The sequence below is a fragment of the Desmodus rotundus genome, chromosome 1 (genome assembly GCF_022682495.2).
Source record: "Desmodus rotundus isolate HL8 chromosome 1, HLdesRot8A.1, whole genome shotgun sequence".
Lineage (NCBI taxonomy): Eukaryota > Metazoa > Chordata > Mammalia > Chiroptera > Phyllostomidae > Desmodus > Desmodus rotundus.
This window is the reverse complement of record NC_071387.1, coordinates 125,243,162-125,264,425: the sequence shown is the minus strand read 5'-3', so window position 1 is coordinate 125,264,425 and position 21,264 is coordinate 125,243,162. Positions and strand designations below refer to the sequence as shown.

At 32.6% G+C, this 21,264-nt stretch overlaps 1 protein-coding gene across 3 annotated transcripts in view; it reads right to left on the bottom strand.

Annotated features, from left to right (window-relative positions):
• The window catches only part of DMXL1 (Dmx like 1), a 148,984-nt gene that overhangs the window by 22,117 nt on the left and 105,603 nt on the right, over positions 1 to 21,264 (bottom strand). For 2 of the 3 annotated variants that reach the window (XM_053910559.1, XM_053910552.1), the window contains 6 exons: positions 20,425 to 20,542; positions 16,921 to 16,983; positions 10,821 to 10,907; positions 7,500 to 7,621; positions 6,743 to 6,884; positions 2,833 to 2,893 (listed from right to left, as the gene is read on the bottom strand). In XM_053910559.1, the coding sequence (XP_053766534.1) occupies positions 2,833 to 2,893; positions 6,743 to 6,884; positions 7,500 to 7,621; positions 10,821 to 10,907; positions 16,921 to 16,983; positions 20,425 to 20,542 (593 nt within the window). The remainder of the gene's footprint in view (positions 1 to 2,832; positions 2,894 to 6,742; positions 6,885 to 7,499; positions 7,622 to 10,820; positions 10,908 to 16,920; positions 16,984 to 20,424; positions 20,543 to 21,264) is intronic. The other variant, XM_053910558.1, reaches the window with a different exon arrangement.

The window sequence follows — 21,264 nt, the reverse complement described above, 5'->3', positions numbered from 1 at the left end:
AATTACAAAAGTATTTCATGAATCTTTGAAAATTTATTGTTTAATCCAATGTGAGAATCTTTATGGAAGAAACGACTAAGAAATGAATCATATTCAATGTATATGAATTTACCTTTGTATGAAATTTCACTTGAATACTCTTAATCTTAAAGTTATATGATATACTTTTATGTGATTGGAAACATATGTTCACACAAAACAGAAGCAATTAAATCTGACCTCTATAAATTTTATTTTCTTTTGAAATTATCACAGTAAAGTTTTAATAGCCTTTAATAAATAGCTCTTAAGATAACCATTTAAATTCTTGGGAATACTAAAGACCTAATTCTTATCAGTCATACTAATAAAAATTTAAATTTATACATTTTTTCTGGACCAAAAATACTGTAGAAGGCCTTGAATGTCATAATTGAATACATTTCTAACAGTTATTCTGATTGACATATCTCAAATAGGTTGTTTCATTGAAAAATATGAACAAGCTAAATGATTACTAATTCTTTACTTCACCATTTCCTAATCGTATGATACTAGAAAACTTATTTTAATCTCCCTGAGCCTATTTCCTTCCTAGAATGAGAATAATGATACCTTAGGACTTAATTTATGTTAAGTATAATTACCAGGATTTATAAGGTATACAGGTCATGAGAAATTTTATTGATGTATATAAAGATCTAGCACATTGCTAGTCATATATGAGTCAAGTTTCCTTATTCCTTATCGACTACTTAAAAGAAATGGACTTCAATTGTTTTTGAAATGTTTTAACATTGGTGGGTAGAATTCTTGAGACTGGATGTTAGCTCTAAGGTAGTCTAGCTGTACTTATTCAAAAAATTAAACTGGGCTAGTTGTGTTTAAAAACCACTTAAATTTTTCTAATATTATTCCTGGTTTTAATTATTTGAGAAAAATCCCTAATTATTAGTATCTGACATATAAAATGAAATAGTCTATTAAAATCTTTATAAACTAAGATTTTAAAGAACAAGATAAAGGCTCCTATAATCAGGCAGTCTGAGCAAATATCCCTTATTAGTAACTGAGGAGTATTATATCAAAGTGGTAAGAAACGAGTTAGCTACAAAGGGAAAAACCTTAATAAGTTAGTAATTTTAAAAAGGAAGTCCTTTTAAGATTCCCACTTCTATTTTAATCCAACCCATTTGCCTAACTTCTAAAATTTTCCATAGATTAGAAGTCAAAAAGTAGTGTTTTCTAGTGACTAAGATGTTTTAAAAATCTACTCCAAAGGAATAAACTATTATGAGGTATCTGAAATTCAGAGTAAAATTTTAAAAAATCCTCTCTCATAATATTTCCACATAAAAAGTGTTTATTATTGAACTAAATCACTATCTGTGGGACTTGTTCATGGCATGAAAAGATATACTGAAATAAAATCCAGTGATTAATTGGCTTTTAATTTTCAAAGTCTCTTAATCTATCAGTTATAGTACTTCTCTGAAGAAAGTACTTACGCCAAGACAGAAGTGATCTGATGTTACCTAATGACTTTGAAAATATGTCCATTAATTGCCTTTGAAACTAGGGATCTCTTTAAATTTATGAGATTGAGGTAGAGGATTATTTACTATAAACTAGTCCCCTGTCAGAACATGCCATGGGGATGAGAAAAACAAGCCCCTTCCATATCTAAGGACACTTCCAAACCCTATTGCACGGAGGCAGGATAGATTTATACGCAATGCCAAATGTTTCTCGCTGTGGGAGTAACATTTAAGCTTTGCAGATAAAACACATTTGACTCCTTGCTCTCTGTGCTTCGTGACTGATTCTTAGTTTTCACTTCACATTAGACTTGTGGATAGAAAACATACTTTTAGTTTTGAATAAATTCAAAGTAGTAAAAACAGACTAATTTTTTATATTTTATTTCTCTAGTATAAATAATAGAAATTACTCTCTTCATTTTAAATATATGATTCTCTTGAACCCTTTTATTGAACACTAGTGTACAATTTTGATAATAGATGCTTATGATTAAAAATAATAATTAAATTGAAAAGAACATTGGTTTTGTTAATTACATTTTATCACAATATCTCTCAAAAAAGATAGTAAAATTGTTATAGGTTATTAAATTGGAGGGACATGAATACCTCTTAATGAACACATTCTACTTTTGTTACTGTGTGGTAGGACAACATAAAAATTATTATAAAAACTTGGAAGGCTCACATGCCAATAGGAATATTGATTCCAACCAACCAGTTAATTTTTAAATTCTCTATTATTTTTTTCTCTGTTTCAATGATTCCAATAACTTCCCCATTAATTAAGTTCTTTGTTAAAGGAAGAAAAACTTTTGAGATTCCTAGAAAGATTAACTCAAAATAAATATATCCTGCCTTAGAAGAACTTAACCATCTCCTATATTTACTATTAGTGTGTCTGATAAAAGACAAACTGATATAATGTTAATAAAATACAAAAAGCTGCTTATGATGAAGTGATAAATGACCAAGATATGGATCTGATTTTTGTAATAAAAGATGGCAGTGATCTATTTAAGAAAATTATCAACTACAACTTAACATTGTGTAAAGAGTTCAGAAATGTTAAAAAATAAAATGTGCTGACTTAAAAATATGTGGTCAAAATCCTAAAAAGTTACTATATTATGTTAGGCTTCTCTATTAATTTAGGGAAATTTCTTTTTTTTTATCCAATTTTGAAATGAAGATCTTATCTGCTAGCAAACACTGTCTACAAAAAAGTAAAATAAATGTTGACTATCTTTTGATTTAAACTAAAAGCTTCCTTTAAATTCCTTAGAATAATCGCAAATAATTATCAACTTACAATAAGGAAGAGTGGGATGAGAAGTCATTCTTCTGACATTATTAATGGCTTTCTTAATCATCTGTTAACAAAGAAAATCACCCTTTTAGTTACAATAGTAGTATTAAAAAATTTTACTTGTGACAGGAAATTCAAATAACATTTATTTATTTATATGTGATTCCATAATTTCTAGTGGTAAAAACACTAAACACAGTAAGAGAAATTAACTTTAATAGTTCAGCTCTCACACATAAATGTACATACATTTTCTGCATCACTGACTAGCCTCTAGGAACAAATTCACCTTGAGTATTTAGTCTTACCTCCTTTCTTGTCAATTCTTTTCTGATCCCATTAAATTTATTGGAATAATCCTGAACAGTATAAGGTAATAAAGACAGGCAGAAGCATGTGAAAACAAAAAAAGAGGTAAACAGAAAATTGTATAAATTTTAATTGATAATTTGGAACTGTTTATTTACCCATTTGCAAATCATGTTTTGAATGATTTACAAAGCCTGCCATATAAAAGTGAAATATGGATGTGAAAATAAAGTGATCATTTTAATTTATACAGCACCATAACTACAGTTATATTTTATCCTGTTTGTAACATCAGTCTCATATACACTTGTTGCTATTTTTGTTTTTCATTTTAAATTGTCCAATTAGACTAAGGTAGTGAGGAAAGTGGGATTTGATGGGGAGGGAAGAGATTATCCAGCAGATCTGCTGAGGGACAGAAACACTGAAAGTTATATAGACATACTGATAATATGCCAATAAAGCAGAAGTTGGTTTTAACAAGTGTTCTTTTTTGTTAGTATTCATTATTCAATAAAATAATGGAATTAAGAAAATATTTTATCAATTCTCCACAAAAAGTGAAAACCTAATGTTTTGTTTAGTAAATTTCATGTTTAAATCTTATCTTCCTCTTAGAGAAATGTCTGAAGATTCCTGTTCTTTCTTTTACCTTTTTCCTAAATGATATTTTCTGACTAAATTATCAAAGGAAAATGATTAGGGAAAAAAATATACAAACACAACTTTAAAAAAGTTTCTGAAAGCAGATGTAAAACATTATAAGGGGAAAAAGTCATAAATTATTTTAGAAGATCCATATAAAAAATTATGTATTATATCGGTGTCTTTTTGAATAAGGAGCGAAGAACTACAAATACTTATGTTTACAAATCACAAAAAACTCAACTAAAAATATGTCCTTCTTTACATAGGAAGAAAATTCAGTCCCAAGAGGAATGACAATGGCTATTTCTGTATTATAATGCTTTGGAGTATAAAATATTTTCTGAGCACCTACTATATGCTAAATGCCATTTTAATTAGAGATCATCAGTGTATATAAGGCAGGCATAAAGTAACCTCTCAAAGAGCTTACATTCCAGAGGGTATAAAAAAAGGTATCCAAAAAACAGATAATTTCAAAACTGATAAAGGCTGCAAAGATGATAAAATAAAATGACACAGGGTGACTGTGAGTAGAGTAGGGAGGGGCAGATGCCTTCACTAGGTAAGCAGGGTAAATCTATGGGAATTTGAATTAAGATCTGAAAGATAAACCAGAAAAGAGCATTTTGAGCAGAATGCAAGGCACAGCTCTGACATGGCAATGAGCTTGATGTGTTCCAGTGACAGGAAAAAGGCCACTGTAAGTAGAGCAAAGAGAATCAGGTGTGCGAAGAAGGGAGGTGAGGCTGCCAGAGGCAAATCACATAGGGCCTTAGAGGCCACATTTAGGACTTGTTTCTTTTCAAGCAGTACTGAAAAATCTGAAAGTGTTAATCAGGGGAGCAACAGCCTGAATGATGCTTTAGAAAGCAGCAACTCTGGTTGTTGTGTACAGAACAGAGGATGCAAGTGTGGAAGCAGAAAGATCAGCAAAGCTGTTACAGGAAGAACCATATTTCAGTCTCTGAAACTTGAGTTGGAAAAAAAGTCTATTATTTCTTTTCATATATTTTGTATATTATCTCTAAGTTTCTGTGTAAAAGATAATACCAGTGGGTTTTATAAATGAATTTTAATATATCTGTCAATTGAAAAAAATAACTATTAATGACCAGGTCACTCATTTGAGTAATTGCTAGATGGCTTTTCAAATTCAATTGCCCTGGCCAATGTGGCTCAATTGGTTGGAGCATCATCCTGTAGATCAAAAGATCGTGGGTTCAATTCCTGATCAGGGCATATACCCAGGTTGCAGGTTCAATTCCCAGTCAGGGCACATATGAGAAGAGAGCTGATCGATGTTTCTCTCATCCTCTTTCAAAGCAATGAAAAATGTCCTAGGGTGAGGATAAAAATAACTCTTTTAATTTTAAAATGTTACTATCTGAAATCAATCAGCTAAGAGGAATGGAGGGCTCTAACACAAGCTCTATCTCAAATATGAGATAGTCATCTGAATTAAATCACTTGACCTTTGTGGATCTCAGGCTCATCTGAAGAATAAATAGGAGTAATTATAACAGCCTATCTAAACAGATAGGCTGTACCAGATATCTAAAAGAACAAGGTGATATCAGCAATAAAGGAACTGCATTCAGAATAAAATATTAGCAGATATTATTAAGACAGTAATATTAAGAGTAACATCTGATATATTAAGAGTAGTAACTGATTGTTAAAATAAGATCAGATATTATTAATCAGATATGATTAAGCCTGTATTTAAGTAACTAACCTTACTAATTAGTGAAAAATTTTTTTCTTTTTGGCCATAGGAACTGAAAAACAAAACCAAAAACTCTACCACCTAGAAAGCCACTGAGAGAATTAAGGTGCTGGGTTTCTTCAATTCTCTTTATCAATTCCAATACCCTAAGTATTGATAAAGGAATCTTGTGGAGATTTAACCTGTATCACATCTTTGGTAATCAGGGCTCAAGGAGCTCTTCCACTACAACAGAAAAATTCTGTTTCAGCTCATCTGCATCTTATTCTTTGCTTAAATTTAACACAATTATATTGTTTTCATTTGTTAAAAAAGAGAGTAATATATTTGTCTCAGCATTAAAAAATGTTATACTTAATATGGATGAATAGTAATATAACATAGATGTTAGTGGATATCTATCAAAAATATTATCTAGATTAGGGGTTAGCAAACTTTTTTGTAAAGGATCTGATAATAAATGTTTTGGGCTTTATGGGCATATGGTCTCTGTCTCAGATACTTAATTCTGCTATTGTAACGTGAAAGCATTCTTAGGCAAAATGTGAACTAATGACTATGGCTATATCCCAATAAAACTTTATTTATAGATACTGAAATTTGACTTTCATATAATTTTCATGTGTCAAGAAATACCATTTTTCTTTTGATTTTTTTTCAACCATTGAAAAAATGTAAACACTATTCTTATTATGTTATCTATACAAAAACAGGTGGTAGGTAGAATTTAACCCATAGATCGTAGCTTGCTGATTTTGACCACTAAATTCCAAATAATTATTACTTAAAATACAGCTCTTTGCCTTTTAAACTATTTATTTAACATATTTGCCCTGGCCGATGTAGCCCAGTGGATTGAGTGCCAGCCTGTGAATCAAAGTGTAGCCGGTTTGACTCCCACTCTGGGCACACGCTGGGGTTGTGGGTCAGGTCTTCGGTAGAAGGCATGAGAGAGGCAACCACACATTCATGTTTTTCTCCCTCTCTTCCTCCCTCTCTTCCCCTCTTTCTAAAAATAAATAAATAAAATCTTTAGGAAAAAAGAATCTTAAAAAATATTTTTATCTTTTAAAAATGAAAACATATTCCTCATAATTAAAATTTAATTTGCAGCAAATATGACTTATGAAAAAGTTAAGAATTTCTAGATCATATTGATTAAAACATCCTTTATTAAGCTAGAGGAAAAAAATTGGATATTTATATACAAATATATTTAGCTTTCCATACCACAGATGCGCCTCTGCCAGTCTGCGTACTACCAAGCCATGGCATGTTGATTGGAGTGCCGGGACTGCTGTGTGTATATGGGGTTGTACCTTGCACAGTGGTTAAATCATCAGGAGCGTGTATAACCAGGAAATCTTCTGACCTACAAAGGAATATCAATCAGAATGAAAGAAAACCATTGTTTTTTTTTTCTTCTATTATACCCTAAAGCTCTAACATCTGACTTTGTTTTCCTTTAAAATTAATTGTTTTTTGCCCTGGCCGGTGGCTCAGTTGGTTGGAGCATTGTCCTGTGGACCGAAAGGTCATGGGTTCCATTCCTGGTCAGGGCACACAACTCAGGTACAGGTTTGATCCCTGGGTGGGGATGTTAGAGATGGTGGCCAATCCATATTTCTCTCTCGCGTTGATGTTTCTTGTTCTCTCTCTCCCACCCTCTCTCTCTAAAAGCAATGAAGAAAATATGTCCTCTGGTGAGGATTAAAAAATAAATTAATAAAATAAGATTGTTTTCAGCTCTTATCTCCAAACTCATAGACGATAAATTCATAGGCAAATAATTTCAGATCCCCTCACTTACTCTCTTTTAAGCCTCAATTACCTCCTTTAGAGCTCCTAACACCCCCCCCCTTTACTCTTTAGGATGTCAGCTTCCACTTATAATCTAGAAATATTCCTTTAAAAAATCTTTTTAAAGTCCTGTGGAATCATCATTCAAATTGCAATGTTAATAAATAAAAATAAAGTATAAGGATACCCTTTGGTTTCCATTTCTATATCATCATCTACCCAAGTATAGATCTGTGTAGCCAGAATTCCAGAAACATCCAGTTCTTGTACATCATGGCTTGAAGCAATTGCTATGCAGTTTCTATTTGCCTGAAAAATAAGTCATATGATAATTTTTCAATAATATAGCACAAGATGTATATGAGCTACTTTTGAAAAAGAAAATTACAAAACAGCCTCAAGAGACAGTAACAGAATATACAGCATCTTCACAAATGAATTATTAAAAAAATTAAATTTTGAGTGTAACAATCATCAGCTTGAGTTTGGGGATGTGTTTTTGTTCTAAGAATTTAAGAATATCCAACAGAAAGCTAGCTATAAGTGGTAATGGATGTTCTACTTTATTTCTTCCAGCACTGCCTCTGTCGTATTACTAGAATGGTACAATCTCTTCAAGGTTTACACAGTTTAGAATTGGGGAGGGAGATGTTGATGAAGATAGGAGTCCTGGAAGGTAGAGAAAGATGAGGGAGACAAGGAGCACCAAAGTAAAGAAAGTGTGGTGAATTACTCAAATAAGATAATATTACTTTCACCTAAAGCCTTTCAATCTTGGGTAAGAAAAGCAGAATCTGGGAAAGAATCATAAAGTGTAGGGGTAAGGAAAGGACGGTAGAAGTATGCCAAAAGACCATAAATGAAAAGTTGGTCAGATTAAATATCTGTGAGTTAAAAATGTGTATCTCTAAACCAGAAAATGGAAAGATACTAACCACAAAGAGAAAAGAGGATTAATATTTACATAATTATGTAAAATGCTAATACAAACTAATTAGAAAAAAACCTGAGACCCCAGACATATATGGAAAAAGGATGTAATTAGATTGCTGGGAGATAATTCTTCCTGGGTCTCTTCTATATATCTTGAGAGTGCGTCACTGATTGCCCTTTATTCTAGAGCATTATCTCTAGGACTTTGATATAGCTATAATCTCTCCCTCCAAAACAAAGGGCAGGTATGCTTCTCTCATTGAAAAAGATTTCGGTTCCCTAAACTCAGTTCTCTCCTGTAATGCAAACCACTTTCTGTGCAGGTATCATCCGGCCTTCACCCTGTCACTTTGGAATTACAGCTTAGGAACCAGTGCAAAAATAGATACATGGCTACTGCTTTTGCTACTAGAATTAAACTATCCTTTGTTTCTGGTCCAGGAGTCTTGTACCTTTTAACAGCATCCATTAAACTGTGAAAGCTAACTTGTTAGCTTATATGCAGGGGAGTGTATCTCAGATCCTTCACAGTTTTTGACATATAATTCACAACTAAACAAATGGGGAAAGTTCAATCTCTTTGGCATTTTTAAATAATACAATGTAAAGCAAAAGGTATTATTTCCCAGCTACAAGTGTAATAAATCTGGAGGAATAAAAATTAAACAGGTACACCATTACACACTAAATGGCAGACTTTATATATGTGGATAATTATTCATTACTAGTTGCTCATATACATTCCTTCCCCACAAAAAGCAAAATTCTAGTTTGTTTTATAGCACAGAACATTTAAAATCATTATTTCCTTGAGGGTAAGGAAGGCACTCACTCATTGGGTGTGGACAATAATTTTGTATTTGTACTTGACATGTATATTCCATATGACAACATGAGAACTGCCCAGTTAAGGCCTGCTTCCAAACCTGCCTGTCTTGACAAGAACTAGTCATTGTTCAGGGGAAGACGTCTATGAGGGAAATGAGACAAAGGATTCATAAAAAGATATGATAGAATGACAAAGGAACTATCTAGGAGAAATCAAAGAAAAGAGATGCATAGCACAGAAAGGGAACCTACTGGGGAAAAGATTGTTGAATAGATGCCATAGGATATACACCTAAGTAATATTTAAAACTTGTTTTTAGATTAGAAATACACAAAAAAGACTATGAGGTTGGTCTGGAAAATGTCCAGCCATTGTTAACAAGAATGATTTGCAAGACACTGATGCAGCCTGGCAGCCGAGGAGAGTGGACTGGAATGCACATGCATGAACAATGACAACTTCACTGTACTAGTCAGTAGGGGCTGTAGAAGCTGGTGAGTATGTGCACTGTGTGGCTGTCACACTCAAAATGACAGAACAACTAGAGCAACAAATCTGCATCAAATTTTGCATTAAATTTGAACATTCCTCCACAGAAACTAGAGGTTGAAATTTGTCTTAATCATTTTCAAAAGGCTTTCAGGGACAATGCAATGAGTGCCGCACAAAAAAAGTATGACACAAAAACTTCAAAGATGGTCCAGAATCTGTTGAAAGTGATCCATGTTCTGGAAGGCCTGCAACGAGCAGAACACCTGAGAATGTTGAACATGTATGGGATGCAATCCACAAAGATCAGCGCCTGACAGTGTGAGAACTAGAAGTTGATCTGGGGATTTCAAAAACTGCTGTGTCCAAGATTTTGACGCAGGGTCTTGGCATGAAATACATTGCAGCAAAACTCGTTCCACGGCTTCTGCTACCACAGCAGAAGGAACATAGTGCTGCAGTTGCTAATGACTTGATTCAAACCACTACCAGTGAAACAGATCTCCTCAATGAGGTCATAACTTTGAGAGGGACTAAAGCGTCATTGTCCTACGTATGGTATCTTGCATCTTCTTAAATAAATGCCTCTATTTTTTTTCCTAGTGCATGGCTGGATACTTTCTGGACACACCATGTATATATCCTTTAAGTTAATGAAAATAAAAGGAAACAAGAATTTCTAGAAATCACTATAAACTCTACAGTAAAGCAAATATGTCAGTAGAAGAGGAAAGTGATTAAGACAAATTTCAACCTCGGACCACCGTACACAAGGCTACCTCTTCTAGGAGTAGCTCTAAGGAAGATGTTGAGCAGAAGGCTAAGGAATACAAAGTAAACACTCTAGTTGGGCAGCTATTACAGCTGTTAGTCAAAGCGGGAGAATTTCTCTGAGTCACATAAGCTTAAATTTGATCTAATATTAAGACCCATATTCAACATGTTCAAATACAGGAAATAAAAAACACTTCATTTGGGTAACCCTTACAATATATCATAGAAACTCTAAAGGCTATCACATGTAAATACCCGATACTTCTCTCTGTATAGTCATAAACATTTTATCTGCTATATATTTAAAGTAAAACATTATCAAACAATATAATCATTTTATAAAATAAAGAATTTATTCAGGTTGCAATTTTAAGAGTGGGAAGTAGTTTCAGAGAAAGAAATACTGATACAAACAAATGGACAAACAGGAAACACTCTCTAACTATAAGTACTTAGTACTTGAAGAAAAGTGCCTGTACTTACTTTATTAACAGCAAAGGCTGTAATGATATCAGATTCCTTATGAATAATTCTTGCTTTACCTCCAGGATATCCCAAATCGGCTTCTATCTAAATGGAGAAAAAGAAAATATAAAAATGCAGTGATTTTAGTAATAGAAGGAATATTATACACAATCTGTCATTTAATACTTGCATAAATTATTTTCAGAAACTCTTTAGTTATTTCAAATGCAAAAGTACTATGTTACATGGTCATTATCCCCCAAACAAAATTTATTTTACAAGGGGAAGTTAATTTTTTTCAAACTTGCTTTTTCACATAAGATAGTTGATATGTATAACATACAATTACAACTTCATTGCTTATGTTCCCAAGTTGTAATGAATTAACATTAAATGATCAAAACAGTTTAACTATTAAAGTAGCACTTGTTAACCACATTGCTTAGTATTATAATCCTTTGATAATGTTTTATAAATATTAAAAGATCAGATGATAAATATTTTAGGTTTTGTGGACCATGTGTGACTGCTGCATATTCTTTTTTAAAACCTTTAAACAATATAAAGACCATCCTTAGCTCACAGCCTGTACAAGAACTGGTTGGACATGGCCTGATGAATATGGTTTACTGTCTCCTGATCTAAAATAACATTTAATTTACAAAAGAAAAACCTGAAACCCCAAAAGGCAGAGTAGTCTGCCCAAGTCAGAAATCATTTTAGTAGCTCAGGAAACTATAATTCACTGTACTTTAGATGACAGAGATACACTGGACCTTATGCTACCCACAAAGGTATGTATAACACTTTTAAACTCAGGACAGAGTGCTGTATAAAATCAGCATTTACTAAAATATTAACATAAAGTTTTATTACCTTTGGAGAAAAATGGAAGAAAATATTAAGAGTTGGAGATGTTGCTTAATTTCATTTTATTTTATCCTCCCTGACCATCAATCTTTAAAATGAATTACTATAAAATGGTTCACAACTTACTGTGAAGCACAGAGTTAATGATTTGAAATTAGAATACAACAAATTCCTGCAAAATTTAGATAAAATATCACCAATGCCCATCTACTGTTTGGCCAAAGAACTGAGTAGGTTAGCAGTATTCTTAAAAATGGCAACTGAGATGACCATATATTTGCAAAGTTGAAGGAGAATTGTAAATCACCAAACCAAAACAGCCCTATGCAAGTAACTCATAGTTACTCGATGCAAAGATGTCCAATATATTCTGATATAAAATGCAATTTGATTACAAACATAAAGGAATTGCAGTGTTCACTAATTATTTTGTTTTATTTGAGGGCTAACTTCTTTTATAAGGAAAGTCTTAGCTCTGCTATTAGGCCCATCAACCAATAAGAATGTAAAGAATAAGATTCTTCAATTTTATGACAAAATTCCAACTTAGTCACCTCTCTGCCTGGTATGTAAAGCCCACTAAGTGTCTACCACTGGACACTTTTAACTTCTAAAGAAGTTAAAAGTACAGAAAATTACATTTCCATGAAAGAGAGGGCTATACGAACAATGGGTAGGTGGGTGGGGTGGACGAAACAGTTTCACCTTCAGAGCTTCTTCAGACTTGACACTCACTGGGGTGAAGGATCTTGCGGGCCGTGAAATTCAAAAAAGCTTCTTCAATGTGGGAATATATTCCTGTCCTCTCATCTAGATTTACCAAAACACTGTTTAATAGTCTGGGCCCAAGAGGGCCTGAGTGAGAGTCAGCTGGTGGGTGGGTGAGGGGTAGGAATGCTGTTTAACATCTCAAGAGCTCATGAATATTTAATTTTGAGAAAAATCATAAGTGTTAAGAGATGAGATTGGAGAAATAGGCAGGGTTTAGTTTGGACAGGGTCTTAGAATCCATAATAAAGAGTTCAGATTTTTATTTTAAGGCTAGAAAGCCATTAGAGGATTTTAATAGTTCTAGGTGTTGTGAGGCAAAAAGTAAGGCACGTATGAAGGGTTCCCAGGAAACCACTTAAGAGGCTGGTACAGTAACTGAAGTAAGCAATGGTGGATTTGATTCGGGCAGCAGGAATGGTGGTATGACAAGTGGTTAGAATTAGGGTGAATTTTGTTAAATGGACTGAGGTTGCAATATAAATAAAAGAGATGAAGCAAGACTGACTCCTTATTTTCAGAACTGGTAACTGGGTCAGTGAGGGTACCATTTACTGAGACAAAAATGAAGGAAAGAGTGGGTTTGGATTGGGATTAGGGGAAGACAGAACATTCTGTTTTGATATTCAGGGGAGGTAACTATTAGGTTATATATGCAAGTCTGGAGTTTAGGAAATAAATGGGGATAGTGAGATTTAAGAGTTGTCAAACTATGGATGATATTTAAGCCATGAGATAACCAAAAGAGAAATAACAGGCTGCACAGGTTTGTAGCCTAAAAGTTGTAGGGTTAACAGAATTTGCCACCCCAAAATATGTCTTTTTGGCATAAAAAATGTTTTAGGTTGATTAATTTTAAGAAACAGTAGACTTGGGAGGAGCTCTAAAACTCAAGTAGAAATTATCCTTTGTAAAAGATATTTACATTTATAAGGGAAATCCCTATTAGTAAGTTTCTCCCTAGCTGTATCAGAAAAAGGGTCATGACATTGTATCCAGAAATTCTTATCAACACAGAAGACAAAGACTTAAATCTGCATAATATCCTTATCCTTGTTTACTGTGCTTTTCCTGGTAATCTCCCATAACTGACTCACCCACCCCCAAGATCTTTTGTCTTCAGCTGAATGATATTTTAGGTGGTGGCTTCAGCCCTTATGACAAGTTATTCAGTTTTCCTTGGTCTCTCGCATGTATTCAGGAGGTATACACGTTATTAAACTTTTTTTAGTTTTTCTCCTGTTAATCTGTCTTTTATTACAGGGATGTCTCAGCCAAGAAGCCAGAAGTATAGAGAGAAGGTTATTTTTCTCCCTCTACAGAGCAATAGGCTATACCATAGAGCCTGGGTATATAGTCAGCTATATTTTCTAGGTTTGTGTTAAGTACACTATGATGTTCATTCAATGATGAAATTACATACTGATGCATTTCTCAGACTTATCTGTTGTTAAACTGTGCATAATTGTAGTAGCAAAAAAAAGCACTTGACAAAAACAACATCCTTTCCTGTTTAAAAACTCTCAATGAGTTAGGAATAGAAAGAAACTTCCTTAACCTTATAAAGCGTATTTAACAACAACCCTATAGATGACATGTTACTTAATGACAAAAAACTGAATGCTTTCTCCCAAGACAAGAACGTCTGCTTTCATCATTTCTATTTAACATTAGACTAGAAGTTCTAGCCAGTGCAGTCACACAATGGGGTATTAGCATAAAGATAAAACAGATCAATGGTCCAAAATAGGATCCAGCAATAAACTTACACATATATGTCAATTGATTTTTTTTAAAAAGGGAAATGGCAATTCAGTGAAAATTAATCCTTTCAACAAATAGTGTTGGAACAATTGATACACCCACAATTAAAAGAGTAACTGTGATCCATACTTTGCATCCTACAAAAATTAACTCAAAATGGGTAACAGATCTAATTGTAAAACTAAAATTATAAAATATCAGAGCCAAATAGAAGAAAATCTTTGTGACTTTAGGTTTGGCAAAGATTTCTTAGATACGACATCAAAAAGAATATTTATACACAGAACGAATTTTGATGAGGTCCAATGTTTCATTTAAGAACTTCTGTAGTTAAAAAAGTGTAAAGAGAATGAAAGACAAGCAATTGATTAGGAGAAAATATATGCAAATCTCTTATCGTGTATAAAGGATTTTTTTTTGTTTGTTTGTTATATGTTTAGAATACATAACAAGCTGTTAAAACTCAATTAAGAAAACATACAACCTAATAAATATATACAAATTTGAAAAGATACTTCAACAAAAAAGTTATATAAAAGGCAATTAAGCACATGATCTGATTCTTGATACAAATTAAAACCACAGTGAACTACCACTACACACCTACTAGAATGGCTAAAATAAAAGGTTGATGACCATAACAAGTGTCAGTGAGGATATGAAGCAACTGAGATTTCATACCCTGCTGTTGGGAATGTAAAACATTTCTACCACCCTGGAAAATGCTTGAGCAGTTTCTTAAAAAGTTAACCACACACCTAGAATATAATTTAACTGTCCCACACCTAGGCATTTACACAAGAGAAAGAGACTTATAGTTCCAAAATGGAAATAGCTTAAGTGTTCATCAACAAGTCAATGAATCAACAAACTCTGGTATAGCCATACAATGAATACACATCAGCAATAAAAAGAAATAAAATACTGAAAATATAATATGGAAGAATCGCAAAAAAATTATATTGAGAAAGTACATAGAAAAGAAAGATACATTGTATAATTTCATTTACAAAAATTCCAGAAAATGCAAACTACAACATTAGGAAGCATATTGGTATTTGCCTAGAGAGAAAGAGGACAAAGGTGAAGGGGGAAAAAGGGAGCAATTAAAAGTTTGGGGGGTAAGGGATATGTTAATTATCTTTTTAAAAAAATTGATTGATTGATTTGAGAAAGAGAGAGTGAAAGACAAGAGAAAGAGACAGAGACAGCAACAGCAACTTGCCCCTCTGCCCATCCATGCGTTCCTTGGTTGCTTCTTCTATGTGCCCTGACCAGGGATCAAACTCACAATCTGGTGTATTGGGACGACGTTCCAACCAACTGAGATACCCGGCCAAGGCAGTTATATCAATTATTCTGACTGTGCTGATGGCTTTACCCATCCATGTACGCATATGAGAAAATTAATCAAACTCTACTTTGATAAACACATGCAGTTATTGTAAGTCAGGTATAGATAATAAAGCCGTGTAAAATAAAATTGTCACACATGGTTTGAAAAACTCCGGCCAAAAAAAGGTTATAATGTTAACAAAACACAATAACTGACTTCTGATGTACAGTGATGACTATAGCAATACAACATTCTAATTAACATTTTATAAATAGAGTCAAAAGAAAAATCTTTGGATAAGGACTCATGATAATGTACAGACTGTAGTAATTAGTGGTTAGTACAAGGCAAGGAATATTGTTAACTAATTAAAAGTTTGATTTATATTCTCTCAAAACTCCCAAAGGCCATTAGAAATTTCCCAAGTTTAGATTGCATATATTTATTTTGACAAGGTTTTGGTTATAATAAACAGTTGACATCGAATCAGTCTTTTTTATTCATCTTATAGAATTCTCCTGATTTACTAAATATTTGGGAAAGAATAAGAGGTGGGGTTTTCACAGAGTTAAAAAAATCTTTTTTTTTCATTTTGATGTTTTATTGTTTGTGTTGTTACAGATGTCCCATTTTTCCTCTTTGTTCCCCTCCACCCAGCCTGCCCCCAACTTCCACAGTCCGTCCCCACACCATTGTCCATGTCCATAGTTCCTTCAATTATGCTCTTTGGCCAATCCCCTCACTTTTTGAGAATTTTTTTCCCTAAAATTTACTCTGTTGAGATGGTCTTAAAAATCCAAATGTGAAACACATGAATCATATATCAATCTAATAAAAGTTGTATTTGAATGTATGACCACAGAACATTTCGTGGTTATTTTATGGTTGTGCAAATTCTCATCCTTTGTGCCATTATTCTCTATTACAATGAGTATTTATTATACACAAGGCAATGTACTATACTCTATTTATCACTAAAACAAATGCTATATAATAGTATTTGATATGTTTTAAGAAATTAAAATGAAAGATTTTTAACATCAAACGTGATACTTGCAAAAACAGAATAATGCTACTATAATTCTATAATGGCTATTGTAATTACATTTTATTAAGAACTTTAGTTGTATGTACTCAGAAAATCTGTAGCCAAAACAGGATACATTCAACTCCCTTTAAAATTGCATTCTCTTATTAATAAAATAGAAACCATGTTATGACTGCAATTTTAACTTGTTAAAATAAAAGAAGAATAAATTGAGGGAATAGTAATTTAATTGCATTAGAAACAAAGCCCGATCCAAAATTAAATGAAAACACTTTTTTTTTTTTTAATTAAAGAATGCAATTTCTAATTTCAGTTGAATGAGGCTTTTGTACCTTATTGATGTTTGGCTTCTCCATCACAGAGTTTTTGATGGTTTCACAGTTGTCCTCTAATGACTTCATCAAGAAAGAATAATAACATGGCAAAGAGTAAAGACGAGATGTAACATTCAAAATACTTGGGATGTTTTTTAAAATTAATTTTTAATCCAATTCACTAGAAAGCAACATTGGACTGAGCTATTATTTTTTAAATTTCATATATCTTAAAAGAAGAATGTGTGGGTGAATGGTTAGGGGTAAGGGGCTAGGAAAAACTTAAACCCTTAGAATTCATTAACAAACACTGTAAATTTTATTCTACCTCCTAAGAAATTTTTATTCATTGAACTTACTTTGAAATGTTGACATTAAAGCAAGATTGAGCTTCCAGTACTTTATATTACAAATTTCAGGGCTACTGGTGCTAGAGTACCCTCAACTGAAAATTAAAGTCATTGTTCTCTTACACAGTACTATGTCTTGTTTCAGTTATGATATCTCACTCCCCATGAAAACCTCCTGATTAAAACAGTTTGACTGCTAGGTTTCCAATTCTCTCCTTGTCTTAATTTAGCCAGAAATACTCAATAAACTATTTAGAGGCACACATGCTTCTTCTCCTCCTCCTTTTTATTTGTGAATAATAAAAGTATACAGTACTTATTTTTTATTAACTTAGTATGTGTGTATCCGTAAACATATTAATACTATACTGTCAAGTTGTGATTTAAAAGTGTAGAGTCTCTTAAAATTAATTTATCGGTGTGACACTGGTTAACAAAATTGTGTTTCAGGCACACATGCTTCTTAAAAAGGGATATTAGCACTAGTCAGAGGAAGAGCTGGTTCAAGTCTTTAGTTTTTCTCGGAAAATGAAAGAAAACAGAAAAAGAAATTAGGGACAAGATGATAGCTGCCAAGCATTTTTTTGTTTTTGTTTTTGGTTAGGAATGATTCAGATGTAGTCTGTTTGCAGCTATCTTCACTTAATTTCCAAATACACACGGATAGGGAAGACCTTCTATTTTAAAGATACATGTATCACTAAACTACATTATGTAGGAAAAGAAAGATCTGAAGATACACAAGAATTTTAACATCAGATGAAGTAAACTTCATTTTCAAATATTTTATAAAGCATAAAGAACACATTAGCACTTTGAAGACATTCTCCATCATCTCCCACCCAAAATACAGGATTTGTCATGTACCTATTTCCTAGTCATCTGAAAAATCAGAGTGATTTGAACTTAACTATTTAAGTATAATCATCATTTTATTTTTTTAAAAAAGGGAATGCAGGTAATATTGTTAGTAACAAAAATAGGCTAGTCAACTTTCCAGTAAAGATTAAGTAATCTTATACCGACTTCATAAAGTTCATAGTTTGTTTTGTTCTATCCAATGTATGTTTTATGATAGAAAATCTTCCTTTTTATATTCCCTTTATCAAAATGTCCCTACCGTTAAGAGTATCACCATCAAGAATAAAACAACAAAGTGGTAACATTACATTTCTAATAACTACCATTAATCATGTCAAGTTTTTAAATAAGTTAAATGTACTAGTTAAAACATTACAAAATAAAATTTATTATACCCATTTTGCAGATTAAATAAAATAAAATACAGACAAAATACAGGACCCGGCAGAAGTAAGGCCTGCTTGAGTGTGGTTGGTAGGGTAATAACATGGGTGTAATAATTTTTAATTTGAACATTTCACCTAAAATGTCATATTGTGTGCTTGAGTGTGATACTGTTATGTTATAGAATTACATGCTTATGATTTTGTAGTAAAAGATTTTGTACTAAAAAGGTGGCATCATTTGTGCCAGACCCTGTATTTAGCTTACTATGAAGTTTTTAGTCCAACATTCATATTACTGCTTTTGATTAAAATAATTATAATGCAAAAATAACTTTACTCATTTATCTGCTATCCTGCCTTACTCATTCTGGCTTCATTATGTCATTCTACTCCCTGAATTCTAACCAAACAATCTAGTAGTAAAGCAGTCTTTTTGTTTTGTTTGTTTTGAGAACTATTTCACCTCCCAAATACACTAAATATATTAGAGGTAGAAAAATGTTTTTATTTTTACAACTATATTAATCAAATATGACAATGTTTTTTTAAAAAATAACTAAGTACTTGTTTTGTCAAATGTACATATTCATATAACAAGGTACATTAGAGAAACCAAAGAAGTAACAAGCACAGTAAATTTTTTTTTTAACATCAATGTGTGACAGAAACATTGACTGGTTGTCTCTTACATGTGCCCCAACCAGGGACTGGGCCTGCAAGCCAGGCATGTGCCCTGACCTGGAATTGAACCAGCAACCTTTTGCTTTGCAGTATGCCACTCAACCAACTGAGCAACGCCAGTCAGGGCTCACATGCTTTTTATACAGAGCAATGCAGCAGTGCTTTATACATTGTTGTCAGAATGCTTTAACTTGTAATAAACTATTTTAGGCAAAGATATATTTAAAATAAGTAATATTACTTCACCAGTAAACATATGCTAATTAGTTTGACACTCTTATTCATTTTTATAATTTTATTTGTCCAAAAATTTGCCTAAACTGTTTTAATGGTACTTCATATACTAAACAAGATATACATTACTTAAGGTTATATAGAAATACTTCCATTTGTATTGTATCTATTGTATTTATTATTTGCTTAGATTTCAATGTTATACTAAAGTGTACATGTCAATAGTCTTCAAAGTTAGGAAAAACACTATATATTGTTTCTTTGCTTGGCTAATCAAATATATTTATATAAACAGGCAAATACTATATATAAACAGTATATTGATAGCATGTACAATTGCCTCTTATAAATTAGAGCTTAAACTGAGAGACAATGAAATATATGTAATTATCCTTTTTTTCAATGAAGTTATAGATTTTTTTCCTTTTTTTCGATGAGGTTGCTTTATACTAAGTTGTCTATTAAGAAGCCATTCTATTTCCTAATTTACCCAACTGAAATACCTTCCTTTTTTCCTTTCACATCAAAAACTGTACAAAGGTTACTGTCAGACGACTTCGGTGCATCTCAAAATCTGATCTACAGACCAGTAACCAATTCTGAACTCTTTGTTTATCGGTCCATGAGAAGATAAAGAATTAACTATATCACTAAATCCACTGTTTAGTTTTACCTGAGATTTTTTAATAGCAAAATTGTCTCAATGAAGGAAACAAAATGTTAATTTACATTCAGGTGCAAATTTCCCATATCATCAAACTGAATCTTTTTAGTAGCACCAAACTGAGAAAAATAATCGTTTTAATTATAACATCAAGGTGTAATCAACCAGTTTCAGTATTATTACAGAGTTTGCAAAATTTAGTTAAGAAGCCTAATCAATAGGATAAAAAGAAAATGTAAATATTTGACATGTTTTCAGTATATAAATCTAAGGCTTATTCTTTATGGTTATATAATACAAAAAACTTCAATAATAAAGTAATAAACAGGATTTAACTTATACGAACCTCATTTAGACACCTTTTCTTTGTGAATATATTTCTGATAAAGGTTTCCTGAATTTCTTCTTGTTTCACCAAATAATGCCAAAGTCTCTTTACAGACAGCGCCAGGTGGTGTTTGGATCTACAGAGGGACAGTATATTTAATTATGCACTCCAGAGATTTCTGATTAACTTGACCACACTTCCTTGGTGTCATATAAATGTTTATAATAATAATTAACTAGAATCAGACCAGATCGTTTAGGGCCTCAATCAGCAAACTTTTTCTTCAAGGACTGCATACTAGGTATTACAGGCTTTGTAAACCAGATGGTCTCACATACAAACTCAACTCTGCCAGTGAAGTGGAAAAGGAGCCAGAGATGATATTAAAATGAAAGATTGTACCTGTCATTCAATAAAACTTTATTTATAATGTAGGATGAGGGGTGAATTTAGCCCCAGAGGCTGTGCCGAGCTTTAACCTAGGAATATAATAATTATGCTCCCTAGAAAAGATCTACAAGCAGAGCTATTCCAAGTGTTGTCTCTGAACACACACCAGTCCAAGAAGCCTGTCACTGATGTGCACGAGGTAAGAGCTTGTGAAAAAAATGTAAATGAACTATGTTATTAAGTAACGAAATACATTGTTGAGTTCAGTTAATATTTTTTATACCAAGACTTCGATGCAGCAAGCACTGTACTGTTTTACTTTTTGGTACAAACACTTTATTCCTCAAACAGCAAATCCATTTGCTAACTGGCTATTTTGAACAGCACTGCTTGAGAGTGGGTCCTAGTAAACTACCAGTCTCCCTTCATTTTTGAAAATAAAGTTTATCAGGTCACAGCCATGCCCAT